This window comes from Anser cygnoides, chromosome 23, assembly GCF_040182565.1.
Source record: "Anser cygnoides isolate HZ-2024a breed goose chromosome 23, Taihu_goose_T2T_genome, whole genome shotgun sequence".
Classification (NCBI taxonomy): Eukaryota; Metazoa; Chordata; class Aves; order Anseriformes; family Anatidae; genus Anser; species Anser cygnoides.
Window position 1 is genome coordinate 4,241,189 of NC_089895.1, and position 19,340 is coordinate 4,260,528.

The 19,340-nt window shown below is 46.1% G+C and overlaps 1 protein-coding gene across 4 annotated transcripts in view; it reads right to left on the reverse strand.

Annotated features, from left to right (window-relative positions):
• The window catches only part of TMEM201 (transmembrane protein 201), a 28,528-nt gene that overhangs the window by 4,420 nt on the left and 4,768 nt on the right, over positions 1–19,340 (reverse strand). For all 4 annotated transcript variants that reach the window (XM_066982100.1, XM_048067294.2, XM_048067296.2 and 1 more), the window contains exons 2-10: positions 17,830–17,950; positions 17,069–17,263; positions 16,044–16,220; positions 15,056–15,444; positions 14,374–14,577; positions 3,774–3,991; positions 2,057–2,128; positions 933–1,223; positions 301–432 (exon numbers count right to left, since the gene is read on the reverse strand). In XM_066982100.1, coding sequence (XP_066838201.1) covers positions 301–432; positions 933–1,223; positions 2,057–2,128; positions 3,774–3,991; positions 14,374–14,577; positions 15,056–15,444; positions 16,044–16,220; positions 17,069–17,263; positions 17,830–17,950 — 1,799 coding nt within the window. The remainder of the gene's footprint in view (positions 1–300; positions 433–932; positions 1,224–2,056; positions 2,129–3,773; positions 3,992–14,373; positions 14,578–15,055; positions 15,445–16,043; positions 16,221–17,068; positions 17,264–17,829; positions 17,951–19,340) is intronic.

Consider the following 19,340-nt stretch of genomic DNA (forward strand, 5'->3'; position numbering starts at 1 on the left):
GAAAGATTCCACTACTCTCCTTAGCTCTGTTTTCATCTTGTCCCGCTTCTCAACACCCACATCCCCATCCCTTTCCTTCTGTCTCAGTTTAGCACTCTAGCTGTCAGTACTTGCCAGACAGCCCAAAAAAAACAGGAATAGCCTTATTAAGGGCTTCAAATAGCAGAGAGAAGACCCATTTTGCTACTAGCAATTTGTTTGATCTTAAGATCAGATCACTACCACAGCACAGGAAAGATCTCAATTGTCCTCATAGAAGTGTTTGCACGCATATGAAACACCCACAGGACTTGCACTTACCTCTCCAGCCTGCCAAATCTTCCCCTTTGGTAGTTGTGTCTACCACACAGGTAGATGAGTGTGATGAATGATCCTCCTTTTTGATGGAATTATCGCTGCAAATACTCCCTCTTTCCACAGCAGATCTCATATCTGAAAAAAGAAAGAGATACAAAAATTCAGAAGGCACCCGTGGAAGTCAAAAGCAGCAGAATTTACCAGTCAAAAGGTAGACATCGGTAATGAATGACTGCCTGGTAAAATCATGAAAGGAATGAGGATGGGAGCTAGAAATAAAGGCCAAGTTTCACTGCTGTGCAGCAGAAGCTGCCTGTTTGCTTGTCTCAAGCATTATCTATATCAGCATCACCACACCAGCAGTTGGAGGAGCTATCCAAACAGGGGGAAGGGCAGTGACAGTAGTATCCCTGTGGCACCGCTCAGTGAGCAAAGGACATCGGCTTTGGCAGAAGAGAGTTTCTCCAGGCCAGTGAATTCATAAGGGAGCTTTGGTAGCCTAACAGTCATTACCATCTGGGTCTTTCCTAAAGGATTCCCATCTATTACAGGGCCTAGATGATGCATGGATTTGCTTGCAAGTCAACTCCTTCCTACAAGTGCACTTCAAAGAATGCAACAGGCTGCCAGCATACCGTGCATTCCCCGCTCACTGAGGTTCTTCTTCGGAAAAGAGGACAGCTCTGTGGCAAAGATGTTGCTGTCTGAGTGGCTGTGCTCCTCTGAGCTCGTTGGGGTGAGCAGGGCCTCATTCTGGGATGGGAAAAGCAGCAGCTTCTGTCCTTTCAGGTTCAGGCGGGCAGGGCTGATGAGCGGCCGGCGATATCGCAAGGAACCTGAGCTGGAAGTCACAGAGCCAGCCACTGATGGTGCTGGAGAGGGGATGCGGGAGGGAGCACAGCTGCCTGACAACATGGAGAAGTGGTCTGGAATAGAAACACACAAAGGAAAAAGAGATTATAACCCCAATATACAAGAGGCACAGTTTTCTGTAACAATTCTACAAGAAAAGGGAACAGAAATTGCAAAAATCCATCAAATCTTGTACTAAAATTCTTTATTCGTTCCCATTCCCACACTGCAAAACATGGAGAAATTCCACATGCACTTACTTTGGTACACTCAAGGATGAGTTATACTAGAGATGTTTTTTTCAGGAGCTGTGGGAGCTCTCTCCTTAGTGTGTCCGTTCAGGAGAACCTCTACACATACTGTTTGCACGTGAATGAACAATTCTGGCATGTACTTTAAAGGCTGCTGTGAAGCTGTATCAGGAAGCAAGGAGTTTCCATGATGGCATTAGCCCAGACTGCATTTCCAGCAGCAAACACTTAGGCAGCACAAACAGCCAAACGATCCAGTTGGGGTCAAGAGTGCAACAGACAGGTCACTAGAGGACATGGGATCAAAAGGACAGAGCAGACAGGGTAGCTAAATTAGGAGTTCCTTGGGCTGGGGAAAGCAAAACAGAAGAGCTGCCTTAGGAAAAATTTCAAGTCTTCCTTCAAAGCAATCTCAATTCAGATACAGAGTAGGGAAGGGATCCTTGCTTTGTCTCACTGATTTCAGTGTGAGCTCTCCCAGAAAGAATAATATCCCACACGTTATTTTGATGCAATCCCACCTTTAGTTGGAACTATCTCTGCAATATTTCCATTGAGATCTCAGCAGAGAGAAAAGAATTAAAATGGGGTCATGTGTTTCAACCCACCCACTGCAAATCCTGCATAGACACTTGCTCTGGAAGCCCCAGCATTACCTGACGTAGGAGATTCCTTGGACTGAGACGATTGTGAGGCCGGTCGACTTCCGCTGAACAAATAGCCAGAATCTAGAAAAGCAAAAATGAAAGAGTTTGAACCCAGATGGCTCAGCTACCAGAGGTCTATCCTTCTAAAAGATAACGGTGTTGTTATCAGTCTCAGAAGGGGAGAGGTTGTAAACGTAGGCAGGAAAAATGTCCCTATATTCCTAGGTAGGCTAAATGCCAGAGTCAGAATAATGACCTTTTCCCAGCTGCAGTGGAACAGATCTGTCCAACAGGCTCCAAAAATAAAAGGAGCCATCCCCTCCCAAAATATCTGGAATTAAAAGCATCTAAATCTATTTAGAATAGACTAAATAGAACAGAATAAAAAATATTCTCTCTCCAGCCTGTCTATCTTTGGACCTTCACAAAAGAAAGCACAGCCTCACATGGGGGGATTAGCATGCAGGGGGAATCCCAGCCATCTGGTGCGTTTGCACCTATCCTTCCACGGCAGTTAGGTAATTGGAAAGGTGAAGGCTGCGCCAAAAGCTGCTGTGCTGCTGGAAGGTTTGTGTGGCTGGCCTTTCACCTGCTCTTAGTGGCAAAACTTAGTGGCTGCTTGCAGCTTGAGCCAGAGATACTTGGAATGAACTAAAAAATCTCAGTAAGACCGCTCTCTTTGCTGCAGTGTTATCCTAGAAACTGCCACAATTCAGCCTCTGACCTGGTGGTAATCAGTCAGTGACACAGGAAGGCTTAGCTTTCCTTAGACAGAGAACAGTATTTGAATGCTGTTCCCCATCTGTTAATCTCGAGCACAGCAAAACTGAGGGCTTAATGAGCTACTGGGAGAGAGTTGTTCATGAGGCCTATAAATCTTCCCTAGATCACAGAGCCTCTAAAGCAACCTCTGTAGCTGTGCTAGCACATATCAAACCCAGACGTAGGGATGAGCCTACCTTCAGCTCTGCTCCTCTCAGGTGTTGTACGAAAACCAGACTATATAAAGCAGCCAGAAGGAAGGGAGAGATCTCTCTCACCAGACCAGTTATCCTAAGGCTCTCAATCACTTCCAAAAGCTGCTCTTCTCCATTCCCATGCTGAAATGCTTCTTCTGTCTCTCTCCAACACATATTTGCAGCTTCTGCCATAATGTTTTGAGAAGCCTCTGGATTTCAGTAAGCCCACTGGTCACTGCAGATTTCAGTAAACTCCCCAGACGGTAAACACTCAGTGAGACTTCTTGCTTCATCTAGATGGCAACGCCACGCTAATTTCTTAATGCTAAAAACCAAATAACCAACACTGGACACTCCTCTGCGCCACAGGAGATGCAGACACCGCTTGTTTTAGACAGTTTAGACGCAGTCCTTAAATAACTGCTGCAAAAGGTATTAGCTTAGAAGCGATAACAACTGAGCTTTACAATCAGTAGTATCACAGCATCAGGCTTAGTGGCTCCCTCAGGAGCTAGCTTAACCTAGTCCTTACGAGGTAACCTGCATTAACGACAGCCCATGACATAAAGCAATAGGTGTGCCCAGTTAGCGCTGCCTCCCACAAGGCTGTTAGCAGACTGCTGGCCCTCACTCCAGCCCCAAGAACATGTCAGCGGTCTCTAAACAGGACTACCACCAGTGGATACCTCACAGCCCACTTCCTCCTGAAGCACTGCACCACTCTGTTGTCATTGCCACATGGTCGGGAAGTTTCACGCACAACTTACCTGCTCTGGCCAAGGAGGGGATGGTACCCAGTGAGAGTGCCCTGTTGAGACGTCCAGGAAGAGAGGAAGAAGAAGTCCTGCGTGGGGACCTGAAGAGCTGCTGGTTTGTCAGCTGGAGAATACTGGGAGGTGTTGGGACAAAGAGAGACGTAGCGGAGGAAGGGAAGCCAGTCCCAGTGCCGTTGGAAAACAGAGTAATCGAATCCCCGGAAAGGTACCTGCAAATGACAGGCATGACAGGCATTTAGCAACGAGTATGTTCCAGGAACTCCCTCTCTCAATTCTAACTAGGGGAACCAGAATGCAACAACCTCCATAGAACAGAGAAGAATTTGTGTTTCTTTTGGACCAGAGCTACAATGGTGCTTGTGGCTCTTGCATACGAACATTTGCTTTGTTACCAGGTTTGTACTAAATTTTCAGTGCAAGAATGCAAGATATAAAATGCTTAGGGTTTATGAGATGGCTTCTACCCCTTTGAAACTGGGCAAGGAAGAAGCGCTCAACATTACTTAAATTATTGTGCACCAACCTGTCCAGCAACACAGGGTGGAAAAAGTGGTGGGACAGTTTAGAATCTCAGGTGCAAGCAGCTACAGTTCATTGGTTTTCTCCCTGAGAAAATTACCCTGATGTAAAGCATCAGAATGCTTTATCCATTCCACATACAGAGGGCCTACAACAGAGCACATCTGATGTTTGTCATGTGCACATGCAAAGAACATGCTTACAATGCCATGACTCTGGGTAGCAAGTAGTTATCTGCTTATTTTTTTGTCTTTACAAACTAGAATCGGCATCTCTGATGTCAGTATAGAGAAAAGTGTTTTTATGAATACCTAGATAAAAGATTTAAACACAGATGTTCTGTTTTAAAGCCAACATTCAAGCCCCTTTGATACATTTGCCTTTATTATGTTTCTGTGAGACTCACTGCCCTCGTATTAAAGATGGGAAAGAGAAGCAAAAAGAAGCTAAGTGACTAGTCCAGGGTCTCATTGAAACTGTGAAAGAACTGAGACACAGACTTGAGTTTCCTGATCCTAAATTGAGGCCTCAACCATTATATTTTTTTCTCTCTGGATATCATAATTAGCCACAAATATGTACTAATGTAGTCATTCAGAGGGCACTGTGCTCCCATAGCATACGCTCTGGGCATCGTCTTGCTTCTAGTGTGGAAAAAACAATTTCAGTTATGGCTCCCGGGAAAATTTAAAATTGGCAGTAATAATGGCAACTGTATACGTAGGTCTCCAAGCTGTTTCCTAGGGGTTCTTTGCAAGTGAAAGCAGAGAGCCATAGAAGAGTTTCCAATTTGAGAACACAACCTGAGAGAACAGACAAAATGCATTTAAGGATATCTTCACCAGTTAGCTTGATTTTTAAGTAACATGGACTCAAAACTGACTTCTATTCTACTGATAATATAACTATAGGAAAGGACTTTGCATTTTACACGGTTGTTGCAGCTAGCTCTGTCACAGCATATGGTTTATATGCAAATAAACTACGCAATTAATTTGTGATACTCACATTTCCCTGTCTACCTTAGCAGTGGTTTACAATATAAGAATCAACCTAAACTGAAAGATCTGTCACAAAACTACTCCTATTTCTACTTTCTTCGCATTCCTCCTTGAAATCATGTGCTGATCTTAACCTGTGTGTGCAGGTTAGTTATCACATTACAGCAGAGGAATCTGCTTTGGAGTCTCACTTGTGTTCTCCTGCCCTCAAAATGAGTGTTTCAAGAAGGTCACAGCGTTGAAAGTATGGGAACTTTGTATTATTTTTAACAATTCAATGAAATGCATGAAAAAGTCTAGAATTTGAACAAGGTATCTCAAATATCTCCTGTAAGATTCTTTAGTTAAAAGCAGGTAATAAATATTCTTGTCAAATAAGTAATGACAAAGTACTAAACAAAGTATGAAGTGGACACATACATTTTTAGACAGAGATACCAGACTTTGCATCCTATCATTAGGCTGCGACATTTAGAGGTTTAATAACACTTCTGATGAAAACACTGAGGCAGATGAGAGCAGAAACACAGCTTTTCATCTGTCAGAGGAAAGCCAAGAGTAAGAGAAAGAGCAGAGGAATATGTGCATCTCAGTCTCGTGCTGTGGGGTGATTTACTCATGTGCCACTCACTTGGAGATGACAAATATGATGCAGCAAAATTATGCAGTGCTAGCACACCCAGAAGAAGCAGTCTAGGTTTAAGATCGTAATTTAAAATATCTTATAAAACTACTTATCTGCTAGTATGAGGCAGACATCAACAATCCCGACCAGCTTAATCAGGCTGAACAACATCTGAGCCAACCAGCCTCATGGTGCTTGCAAGCAGGACATGCCTTTAACAGCAGCAAGGAACTCGTCAATCTTGCAGCAGAAAGTGCCCAACCTCTTCAGGTTCCAGAGGACCTGGGAAGGGTGTCATGCTTCGCAAACGTGCAGAGTCCTTTAGTGCATATACACATAAATATTTGCCCCACCACACATACAGACATCAACAGCAGATGTACACGTCCATCTCAGCTCCGTAAGAGGGAATGAATTGGAAAGGAAATGAGAGGTGCAGCTCAGGACTACAATATGAACCGTCTCAGAAACAGGGATACCTTCCGCTCACAGTGTCCGTGAAGGACCAAATTAGAGCATCACCCATGAACAACATTGCTCTTGTTTCCTAACTTCGCACCTTTTCTATGCTTGGGCAAAAGGATCCAGCTCTGCAAAGGAAGACAGCATATCGGCCTTATTGGCTTTTGGCAGTTTTTCACTTAGAAGGGCAGAAAACATTACAATTATACTATCACTCATAACTCCAATCTCTTTCCTAGGATTTTAACTTTTTTGGATTGGAGGTCCATGGGCTCCGCTGCTCAACAGCCCCCTTCTTCTGAACCTCAACACATTAGTGCAGTCTGAACCCCCAGGCAGCTGATGAAACGGTTGTCTTGCACCATCCAGAAAATCATTTTTTCTGGTTAGCAAAGAAGAGCTGGAGAATTTTGAGGATAGCATGTTAATGCCTGAGGACTAAGGGCTGACCAAGGAATGGCTTAAATGTCGATTTGCTCTGAATAAATCCCTACAATGTGCAAAATTCTTCTCCTTTTCTACGAGCAGCTAAAAAGCAGGGGTGCTGTCAGGGGAACACATTTCATGGCTGAGAGTGGTCAGCTGAACTAAAACTTTCAGAAGCAGATGGAAAAAGGTGAGAAGATCAAGAGGGTCATAAGGCAGGAAGCAGCCAGAACACAGCCCTGGAATGGAGCAGTGCAGCTACATCTTTGCTCTCAGCTTAGTGCATTGCTCCAAGACGTTTGTGCACATGATAAAAGTGGGTCTGGCAACAGTGGAAAAAGTACCCAAAAAGGAAGAGGGGGAAAAAAAAAAAGGCTCTGGAGTCAGGTGGTTTGTGGAAATAGGGCCCGGAAGCCGTTTATTTCAGAACTTGTCATTCAGAACATCGAAAATCGGATATCTTAATTAGTGTATACAACGATCACAGCGTTACTAGACAGTTGGGCACAACTCCGCTACACAGATACTTTAAAAATAAATAAAGAGAAGATTAAAGAAGAGTAGTACATGGTATGGGACAGTACACTGTCCTGAAGAAACACCTCCTGCCCATAGAGCCTCCTCTCCCAATACCTCCCTCTTTCCAATGCCAGCACCTTTTTAACTGAGATTTTAACCACAGAGATGCTGCATCACCCCTGGGATAGGGAGAGCCATGGGAGAGCAGGGGTCAGGTCAGACTACAGGGCTGTAGATGGACCCCCTCCTGCTATCAGCTAACTTCGGACATGGAGTAAGAAGGTAAGGTGCAGAGTCAGGCAGCTGACTGTACATACCCAGGTTTGTCTGCCTGGAAGCAGCCAGAACCTCTTGTCAGTTGTGGGATAAAATGTTTCCTAACAATTTACCTATGAGTTGTCTGTGTGTAACTGCACCGTCTTCTGCCCAGGTTGCAGAAGCAGCTCGCTACTGCCTTACTTATTGCTGGCTGCAAAATAAGCAAGTTTCTGCCAGCTGACATGCAGCCACTCGTCTGGTCCGCTGCAGCACATCAGGCCACCAGTCAGTTCCACAGCAGTGTGCCTCTCGTCAAGGTGACAGAATCAGGAGTAAAGAGCAATATGGCAAATAAAACTCAGGACAATAATGCTGAAAAAGAGCACAGGTCTCAAACACGTTAAGATTTTGATACATGACTTACAGAACTAGGAACTTTAGCTCCCCAGGCTAAGGATTGTTTTCTCCTACACATCACCCTGCTTTGGGTGAAAGAGGAGGGATGAATTATAGCTGAAAAGGTTCCAGCTGCCAGGTCCTGCACTGATACCTTCTGGAATACAGACGGATGTTTGGCATCAATTTTGGCTTCCCCCTGGCTGGTGGCACAAAGGTATGTGTGTACACCTTCCACCTCTACAAAATCCAGACTCACTTGCATGATGAAAAGGTTCAGAGGACCTCTCCCCTGCCTGCGTATTTGACAGCTTTGGTCCCAAATGAGGCTTTACAGGGGGTGACTCACTGTACACTTCAGGACTGAGTACTGCCCCTTTCTTGGGAGAGCATCTGCTACGGCTCAGAGAAGCCTCAGGTGGTGGTGCACCTGGAACGAACAGGCAGGTTACATGCAAGAGCACACAAGTTCAACGGCAGCTCTTTAAAAGCTGAAAGCCATTTACTGCAGCTCCCCACTTTCATGAGCAGAGTCAGTATGGAGCAATGAAACCGGCTATTAATTAGATTAATTTATATAAAAGTATAAATAATTTGTCCACAATACAACCGTACACAACTTCTACAGCATCTAAGCAAGATTATTAGCTTCACATAATTTCAGCTTACTTGAAAAATATTAATAAAGCTAAAATAAAACACCACTACACCCTTTTTATATTCCCCTCTTGTCCTCATCCTTTAACACACCCAAGCTCAGTTCACTAGGGCATGCAAAACACAGATGTAAGAAAGAAGGATTTAATAGAAAGGAAAGAATGGGATATTTATATCATGTATTTAAAATCGTAAAGGGCCACAAAGGGGTCAGTCTGCATGCAGAAATGTCAGTGAAGGCTTCAGGAACACCAGAAGCAGCAGCAGCAGAGATACTTACTCAGTTGCTAGCCCTGGCTTCTCCCCTCAACCCCCATAGGGTCTGCAGAGTCGCTGGAAATCTCAGAGTGCAGCCCAAGTGCCCTCTTATTCCCAGCCACACTCACTGGTGGCAAATACAGGCCAAAAGCACTAGCCTGCCACACGTACAGGAACTGTTGTCCCAAGCTGCAGCTGCAACAGCTCCACTGAAGCAGAGCAACATAGTGTTGTCAAAAAGTTTGTTCAGGGAAAGGCACTTAATGAACCCACCTTGCCCTCTTTATGCACCCCACACTGCAGGGCAGGGCACAAGGTGGTGCTGAGCTGGCAGACCAGCCACGGACAAAGATCCGAGTCAGCCACGTTGGGCTGGAGCAGATTTCATTTCAAATGACACACAAACCCACTTGGAGTTCCTCACCACCCCAGCTCCGCTCTGTAGTCCCATAGTCTGGTCCAGAAACCAGCACAAGGTCAGCGTCGAAAAGCAGCACCTAAAATGGGAGGCTTTGGGGCTAAAAACCTCTAATACTGCTGAGTTAAGGTGTTTGCATGCTCTGCATGGCTGGAAGCATCCTTAGGCAACAGAGCTGCACCTGGTGACCGCAGTTTATCACCTGTTTCTCTGTGGCTTGAAGTAAGAGCACAGCTAAGAGAAACCAAGAAGCTCAAAGTACCAACCAAGCGGTTCTGGACGATGTTGTCAGTGGTTTTTGTAAGTTACCAGCCCTTTGTTAGCTATTATCCCCCTCAGCAGGAGGAAATATGGCATACCAAACAGCATCTCAGCTGGAGGATGGCAACGCAGTGCTCAGACGTGGGGCTTGCACCAAAAGAACTGAGCTGCAGGTATGCCTTTCCTTCCGCTGGAGCCACTGGGGGGAAATGAACCAGGCACAGAGTTAGATGGCGTATCTAACTGCTGAGCTGCTTCCTAACTGAATCCCAAGTCAGAAGTGTGAAACCGGCAATGCGCCTTCCTTACAGAAGCACAGCATAGCTATGGCTTCCTCACAGAAGCGCAGCATATTGTTTAGAAGTTCTTTGGTGCTGAAATCAGGTACTAGAGGAATAGTCTCAGTAACGGCAGAAGTTGTTTGCTTAACTTTTTTTTTTTTTTTCCAGAAAGAGTCAACAGTAAAATACTGGTAACTCCTCTTCTTCAGGCCTAATCACCTAAGGAGGAGCTCCATATACAGAACTGGTACAGATCTAGTGTTACCGCTTTATAAATCCCAACATCTATGGGAAAAGACATCCATTTCCTCCTTGCCTTCCTCTCCTCCAGAAGATCAGTCGTGCTATTCCACCAGCCCTGACAAAGCACTTAAGAAAGGCAGAAAGGGAGGAGACTGTCAGCATCAGAGCCTCCGAGAGACAAAAATTCACTTGCTGCAGGTTTGCTCCTAAAGCTCTGAGGTTTTTTGTTGTTTTTAGAAGCAGCAGCACAGGCTTGCTGAGGCACCAAGAAGTGGGAAAATAAGCTGATGCCTGAGCAAAGACAACAGCTTCTTTGGCATGAGAAGTGAGTCACGCACCAGTATCTGTTTTGTTATTTGGTTTTGTCTTTAAAATTTTTCCAATTAGGAGTCTGAAAGTTCTTCGATTATAAGGTGTGGAGAAAGCACCGCAGAGACCAAGGCTTCAGTTGCACAGGTTGGCCATAAACGAAGCAGTTTCTGATATGTAACGTTAGTGCAACCTGTAAATATATTTCACTTGTATTAATTTGTGTAACGTGAAGACAAATGGATTTGCTTGCAATGTAGACAGCAGGTAACGTACCTCCCAGATGAAAAGATTTTAAACTTTCAGTACAGATTTGCACTTGCTGTGCCACCAAACCTCAAGGATTTTTTAAGTAGTATTATTTAGGTTTTACAGCGTAAACCCCACTCCTTCCCACAGTTCTACTGCCTGCCTGCTCCTGCTATCTAGTGTGCACCCCCATCCCACCACAGCACTGCACAGGAAAAAAGGCAAGAGAGTAAGAGAGAACCAGGCACAGAAGAATGATGTAACAACAGAAAAACAGCGTAAGAAGTGCCAGACCCCAGAGCACAAACACAGGGCCTGTTTAAATTGGAAGAAAAAGTTAAAATGCTGCCAAAAAGAAGGGAAGAAAACACCTTTTCAGAGGACTTATGGGGCTATAGTGACACTCGACACAACCTTGACTTCCAGCTCCTGAAAGCAGAATGTCTGAAGAGGCTGACAAGCATCTTTGTGTGCTGCCACCAAATTTCCTTGCTACTGTGCAAGAAGATTTAGACAGATGAATTTTATTCTTGTTTAAAAAAAATAAAAAAGGATATTGTTGTTAGAAATTGGCCGTGATGTTACCATGACCATCCCTACACATTTTAATAACTTGTCAGCTGCTCACACTTCTCCTCTTTGTAGCAGCCCCAATATCCTTCTAAACATGTGATTCCTCCCAGCATTTGGGTGTACCTGACAGCAGGGCAGCAAGAGGAAATTGCTTACCTCTGCGAGACCAGCAAGTTCACAGACTAGAAGGAACTTTCCATCCAAATTCTGTATGTAAGTGCAGAAGACAATTACAGCTAAACATAAAACACGAGTCTTTTCCTACATTTAACTTTATGGAGAGAACTGGAAAGTATCAAAGATGAAGAAGGGAGGGGGAAAAAAGGCTAGAGGTCTTTTATTTCACTTAATGGACGTAACAGCTCAAGGTCACCTGGGTCTTTAGTGCAGCTTGTTTAGAGAACAGCAGAGCCAGCACTGGATTTGTTCCCGCTGCCCATTTCATTAGGTGATTTTGTCCGTGCCGCTTTTAAGAGGAGAACACTGCATGAAAAATGGTATTGGAAGGACAGTCGTAGCAGGGAGCTTCCCAGGCCTGAAAACATTGTATTGATCCCTGCACTGGAGGGAAGGCAGAGCAGACAGTGGTAAGCCATCTTATTTTTTTTTTTTTTTTTGCCACTTACTATTCTTTCACCAGCCTACTACTGTCTTTCTTAACACTGCTCCCTGCTTGAAACCCACTGCTCCCCTTCAAACGCTGCTTCTAACCTCCCTCCCCGCTCTAGCTGACAGGACAGAGGAGCCTGCTGTCCGGTACAGAAAACCAACAAGGGATTTTTAAGGCACACTTCCTATTAAATCTCCTAATGGAGAACAAGAGAGAAGAGCCAGAGTGACTGTGAAAGTCTAACCTAGCCTTCAGAGCCATGCATATTTCAGGCTTTTTTCTGCTCTGATGAACTCATGTGGCTCCTTGTAAGTATTTACTTTGAAACAATTTTCTAGGTTCCATAAATATCCTTTGTCCCAGTGGAAAATGGGACACAGCGGTTGTTATTGAGCATTTCAGAAGTCTGAGATTAGAACAAGTAACAAACTGGAACATCAAGCTGGAAGACAAACCTTGTGGGTCAGGATTGGTAAGCACCAGGAACACAGAAGGGCAGAGCCAGACTTTGCAGATGTTGGATCCCTTTTGTGGGCAAGTAAACAGCCATCAGAGCAGCAGCATTTGTAAGCACCAGAATGGAGAAAGGTGTTCTCTTTGCACGGAGGTCGATATTGCAATTACCTGAAGGCACCGTTAAAAATATTTCCAAAGGAGAGCACACGTGGGAAATAGGTTTGCACGTCCCCTTCCCAAGCAAGCTGCTAAGTTACAGGCACAAAGTCTTTCAGCCAGGAGCTGTACCTGCCCACGACACTTACTGTTAACGGATCTCTACAGAGCTTTTGTTAGTGCTACATTTTTGCTTTCACAGTGAATACTAGTTTGAAGAACAATAACCATGAAAGCTCTGAAATACCTTTTGTTTCCTTAAGCAATGTTCCCAGCATTTCACTAGCACCTGCAGTCTCCAGTAGTGTCTGGATCTTTCAGTGGGAAATGCAGATACTTCGTCACAGTGAGAGTTCCATTCTGATTATTTTAGAGTTTATGCATAGGAAGATGAAGGTGTTCAACCAAGACATCATACTACTACTGTGGCATGTTCTGTGGGCTGTTCTGAATAGAGGAAAATAGCAGATTTTCTGTAATGATGCTATTTCCTCTTGAAAGCCCATCCCTAGCTGAAAGACCCAAATCCAGATAAGCTCAGTGGAGTGCCTTACAAACAACAGTGCAGGATAATCAGACGGCTTATCTTAAGAGGACCCAACACATCAGTCCAGCAAAAACCCAAGCACCTGAAGACTCCTTCCTCTGTGCACAGCGACACCCAGTCAGCCAAGCTTTCAGCAGAGGACTGCCCGGCTCAGAGTCAGGATTTCCGGGCCCCTTTCTTCAGCAGCATTGGCACCGATGCTGACTCCCACTAAGGTACCCCCATGGCAAACATAATCCATCTCTATCGCCCGGCAGTCCCGCGGCAGAAGCTCCCACCCCTTCCTACAGGCACGTCCTCCTGATCTGTGTTCTCAGTGCTAAGGAAAACATGGACTGAGTTGTGATGTACACCGACAGCTGACTGTACAGGATAGCACGTGGTTGCTAGTCCCATACATCTCCTCTTTCTAAGGCTACGGCAGTGGAGGAACACACACGCTTTTATCCTGTTGTGCGTTTACACAGATGCTCCTCTTAAATTGTAAACAAAACAAAACAGCACAGAAAGCAACAGCCACTGGTGGATTTGAGAAGTTAGCCTAAAACAGCTGAATATTTTCACATTATCTAAACAAGACACCCTGAGCTACGTAACCTTTTAAAGCACCCTTTTAAACAAATTATTGAAGTTCCAGTCAGAAGTACTTAAGGACTCCTCTCCGGTTAAGACAGGAGTTACAGGAGAACGGCAGAGCATGCGGTTAAGTGATGCTGCACAGTGGAAGGCAAGAAGAGCCAGGTTACGGACTGCGCGCGTCCCCTCCTCGCACGCCCACGCACCATGCAGTGTTACTACAGCACACACCAGGAGGACTCAGCATCCAGAGGTAAGTTCCCATCAGGTTGAAATTAAAACGACCAGCACCATTAGAAAACTGAATGTGGCCCAGGCCCCATGAAGGATCAAGGAAGAGGATTCCTCTGTGACTGGCTAAGGATGGACAGGCAGTGAGGAGAACTGAAGGACAGGAGAAGCCCGAATCTCTTTGGTTGGAGGAGCAGAAGGGGGAGGAGGCTGCATTTATGGAGCAGTTTGTGAAGCAGTTGCTGGAAGAACTGGCTTTGGGGAGGTTGGATATTTGCACTGCTGACGGAGGATTCAGGAGGAAGGGAGAATGGATGCAGCAGGAGCAGCTTCCTTGGCTAGCACCAGCAGTGGGAATGCTCCAAGAAGCTAGTACAGTGGGAAGCAAAGATGGGAGTAAAAAAATTATATAGAGAGGAAGAAGAGATCTTCACTGCTTTTATCTAATTAAAAAAAAAAAAAAGGAAGGAAAATAAAAGGAGGAGACAGAAGCACCAGTCGCAAAGAGTTCACAAGGCTTTTTTTCCTCCTTCCCCCAGCGTCACTGCTCTGGCTCTGACCTTCGGGGCCGGTATCTCCGATGGCCCGTTGATTTCCGCGTTGCCACTGCTGCAGTGAAGCCCACCAAGCAGCACAGGGACGTGGTGCCAAATTTGGCTGTGTCTAGCCAGCTGGGCGTTTCTGTCTTCAGGTACCTCTCAGCTAAGTGCAGACCCATCACTATGAACCACAAGACTGAAGCAAACGCATCAATTCTTCGGAGCCTGCAATGCCAAAAAGAAACCCAGGAAGATGCAAGGTGAGAGTTTAAACTTAACGAACCCCTCGGTTCTGAGGAAGGGGAGGGAAGGGAGGAGATGGGGGAAAGGTGGCAGAAGTTCACAGGCTGAGCAGGTTAAGTACTACCTCTTACTATGGTGATACCACCCCCAGCCTTTCCCACTGCTGCGTTAAGTACCCAAGTGGATTAGTCCTACTCTCCACCAGATTACAGAGCTGCACAGGGAGCTTTTCATTCGCTCTAATTCCAGCTTAAATTGAACGAATCAAGGCACAGAGCCAAAGCAAGTTCTGCTATCTCCATCCAGTTGGCTAGCAACCCAAAAACCAACAAGAACAGTGCCACCCAGTACTACATTTGCCATGCTGGGGCTGCCCCGTGGCTCACTGAGTCAGGACAGGGCAGGAGACTGCCAACACAAAGCAGTTTTTAAGTGGAGCAGAGGAGAAGAGGACACTCACCTGATCCGCCCAGCCAAGAACATTGCCAAGAGGCAGGTGAACAACCCAAGGACAGCGACTGCCATCTGATGATTCTTCCCGTAAGCCCACGCAGCGCTCAGGTTCTCCACCATCTGTTCTGGGAGCAGTTGGAGCAGCTCCCGCCAGCCTGCCACCGTCATGGAGGTGTCATTTTCCAAGTCTGCACGTGAGCTCGTGCCAGTCCTATTTTGAATGGCTGCTGGACTATAGGAGACAGGAGCAGGGACTGCAGCACCGAGTGAGAAGGGGTTGCCCGACCCATACAAGGCCATCAGGACCAGGAACGCACAGCTGAGGAAGGCCAAGAACCGCAGAAATATCACCTGAGCTGGTATAGTTATGGAAGTAGAGGAGGACGAACACAAACTCTGCAGAGGAAGAGAGAAACTTCTTGTCAGAAGCTGAAGAAACTGTTGTAAGGTTTTGAAAGGGTGTTTTGTGAAACACTCATGGGCTGCATGCTTTACTGGACAGTTTTGCCACAGGGATGTGGTAGGGTAGCAAAGAGCAACAGAGACAGAGTCCAGGGTCTGCAACGAGCAGAATCCAGGGTCAGGCAGGGCACTGAGGCAAAGAGGTCGCAAACCACCTCCCATCTCACTTACTCCTTTTTTTCCTGTACTTTGTAGTTTCCTGCATTGTGCTTGTGAACCAGCTTCCCCACCCTCCCCTTTCTGCCTGTCCCACCATTCTCCCTCCACTCTTTCACAATGACATTAGAGTTACCATCCGGCAATCTCCTAAATGACACAAGCAAGACAAAGACATCAAACTAACATCAGGAGCATCTGTGCTAACTATTCTACTGTTTTCTAAACTTCTGCCACACCCCCATCACCCCAGCATTAGAAAGCCCCACGACAGCTGCCAGCATTGATACCTTCCTTTTCCAGCTGTACGCCCAGGCGCAGAGGCACCGAGTTCTCTGCACTCCCCCCTAAATTCCATCATCTCTCCCACAGCGTACCTGAGCGTAGGTCTTGTCTGTCTCACGGCGTTTGAAGTGGTGGCTGAGCAGCAGCGCCCGCAGCTGCCGATTCTGGTGCTTTATGTAATACTCCACGGCAGCCTGGCATGGACGGCACAGCTTGTAGGTCTGCTCCAGGTGGTGCTTATACACCTCAATCTCCTCATCGTATTTGCCCTGGTGTGAGAAGAGGGAAAAAAAAGTAGATGAGAACTGCAGGTCCCTTGCCAATTATCTTGCTTACTGCTGACATGCAAACAAGGCATGTTTCCAGTCTCCAGAAAGACAGTCCTGAAAGCAGACCTTAACAGTGACTAAGCTGGAGGCAAGCCATACAACCAGCTTCCCGTACAGCTGACCCAGCCTCCATGCACCAGAAGAGACAAATGCAGCCCTTTGAGAATGCTGCTGGGGCTCTTATGAGGATGCTCCATTTGTGGTCAATTTTTCTGTGGCCAAAGACAACTTTTCTGTCTTTACCCAGATTTTCCCAGGGAAATCAGCCTCATAGGTTTTCCAAGACATCTCTCAGCATTGAGTTTTCTCAGGGCCCTGAACAAAAAATCTTCGTGCATAGGAGATGGTGAAATTGCCAGTCTGCATCACTACCCAGATGCCAGAGCACCCCAAGGAACAGGCACACGCTGGGCAGAGACAGCTGGGGCAGAATGACCAGGCAGTAAGTTAGCTACAGGGTACCCATGAGTGTCCTGCTACCTGGATGACGTAGTCCTAACTCAGGAGAGCAAGAAAGCAATTTAGTAGCTACTCCAGTTGCTCTTCTGAGCGCTGCATTTGAGAATCACATCTGCAGAGTCTGAGCCCCCTTCCTTTCCTGTACAAATTCCCTTTGGAGATGCAGGAAGGATGCTTTAGTATTTCAATGGCTTGCAGCTCTCCAACCTTGATTAAAAATGTATTAGATTCCAAGTCCATTCACCCTTCATGAAACAGAGCAGAAACATAACATACATGCATGGAAATGCATTAGACAAACATCCTCCTGTGGTGCCAGTGCCACTTACCTCCTCCCTCGGTGAGAATGAAGCGAGCTGTTTGATCTTGGTGGTTTGATGGTTGTTGCATTTCTTGCACAGCAAAATTTGGCTGCTCACCCACTGCTGTGGCTTGGTAGGATCGCAGAACGTTGTAGCACCCGACACAACATGGTTGAGGTGTTCCATGTACTGGGCAGGGATGGGCTTGTTGTAGTCTCCATTCTAAGAACCAAAGATAGAGCAGGAAGGAAACCAAATGTGAGATCATACGATCAGAGCTGGGTATTCCCTGGTTGATAACAAGATTCCCCAGGCTCTGCATGCCATACCTATGCAACAAAAGGAGTAAGCGAAAAAGAGATAAAACACTTCATATCTTCTCCCCATCCACTGTTTTAGATATCTATTGCAAGCAGTTCTTGTTGGGTTTTGGTTTAAGACAGCTTTTGTCATTCAACCCCTTATGTAACACAATTCATCTGTTCCAAAACACAAAAGCAGAGAAGAATTGCTCCATGTATTAAAAAAACTCTTAAGAGATATCAATAAAAATGTCAAGGCCTTCTTTGCCTTTTGAAGCAAAGGAAGAAAATTTGTCTTTATCATTCCATGTCAGCACATCCCTGTACACACTGCTTCTTTCTCAAATTTGAAAAAGCCATCAGCTGCTGAGTACACAGGTGCCCAGCACAGAGCCACCAGCTGTCAAACCTCTGGATGATATATCCAGAAGAATATCCAGACACGCACCTCCCCAGCCACCCTTCAGCCAGCTCTCGTCACAGTACCTCTTGGAAGCCGTTGTACTGCTCGCAGTTGGGGCAGTCCCAGCAGTTGCGGTTCCCATATGGCACCACCGTGTCCTGGTTACAGAACCAGCAGTTCACTGTCACATGCGTGGGCTTCTTCCTGGTAGGAACAGAAACGTGGCAGGCATCAGCACCAGATCCAGCTGATGGAAAGGAAAGCAACGGCTTTCAAACTGGGAAACACAAGAGAGCTTGGAATAAAAAAATCAATTTTCTCATTCAGTGTGTTTTAGCGGTCTGACTCACGGCAGTTGTTTTTGCAGTGAAAAGAAGGACAATTAGAGTAGAAATAAATTCCTGCCTGCTGCTAATGTGTCTTTGTGCTAGTACCAAGGACGTGCCAGAATTTTAATAACAACCTTATGAATAACCCACTTCGCTCTTTATTTCAGAGGTATATTTGGGAGTGCAAGTCATGCCCATAATCACCAGCACTAACAGACATGAAGGGTGCAGTAGAGTATCTGTTTAACACACAGGATCCTGAGAAATAAGTACGACCCTTAAGAACTGCATATGATGGCATTCAGAAACCTAGGAAACGAGCTCCCGGTTACAGTGCTACCTGCCCTGTTTGTCACAGAATTTCTCCAAGGACAAGCATGTATCAAATTAGCCCAAGGTCCAGGCACTATAAATAGCTGCTGCTTCTCAGAGCTCTGGTTAAATAAGAAGGAACTGAGGAATCAGTAGGGCTTCCCCAGTTTTTACAGTCTTGAATTGAAGAGAGAAAGATCAATTACCTGGATCCATAAGTCCCTTTTAAATAATAATAATAACCACTGCAAGAGAAACAGCTGCGACATGGGCTGTTAGAACAACTTCAGTAACTCGGCCCTCGAGCCCGCCTGCTGAAGAAGCTCTGCACTCGTCTTCAAACCCAGAGCAAGACCCAAGAGGAAGCTCCACGGCAGCCCAGCCCAGCTGCCCGGGTTTAATCAGAATCAGCCCCAAGCACAGCCCAGGGAGCGCGGCTGCTCAGGCAGGGTCTGGCGGTGGTGGCCATGCAGACAGACAGCTCCAGCTGCTACCTGCCCTGTGTGCTGCCCGTGCCTCCTGCCAGGCTTCTCCAGGAAAGAGTCCGGCCATGGCATGCGCATAAATACACGGCTGTGGCAGGTGAATAGCTGCTAAGAGTTGGCCCGACCAGAAAAAACAGGACCCCGGCAAATGTCAAACATCTACAGCAGCAGCGAAAGCAACAAAGCAAGCTCACTGGGGGCCTGGAAAGCAAACAGCACCTGAAGTGCTCACAAACTGGGAGCAGCTTCCCATCTCTTTGCCCTAGGAAATGTTCCCTGCTGCAATATTCCGTGCAGAAGCACCTGAATGCTACACAAAGTCCTCTGGCACCCTGTGACCAAACAGGCAGGGGGTTCTCCCCGTAGTAAAGTGGGCTTCTCTCTCAGCTGTCACCTCGGCAGCCTACAATTAATTAAAATTCTTCCCCACTCCTATTTCCACAGAGCACACCTTGAAAATCAGCTCAT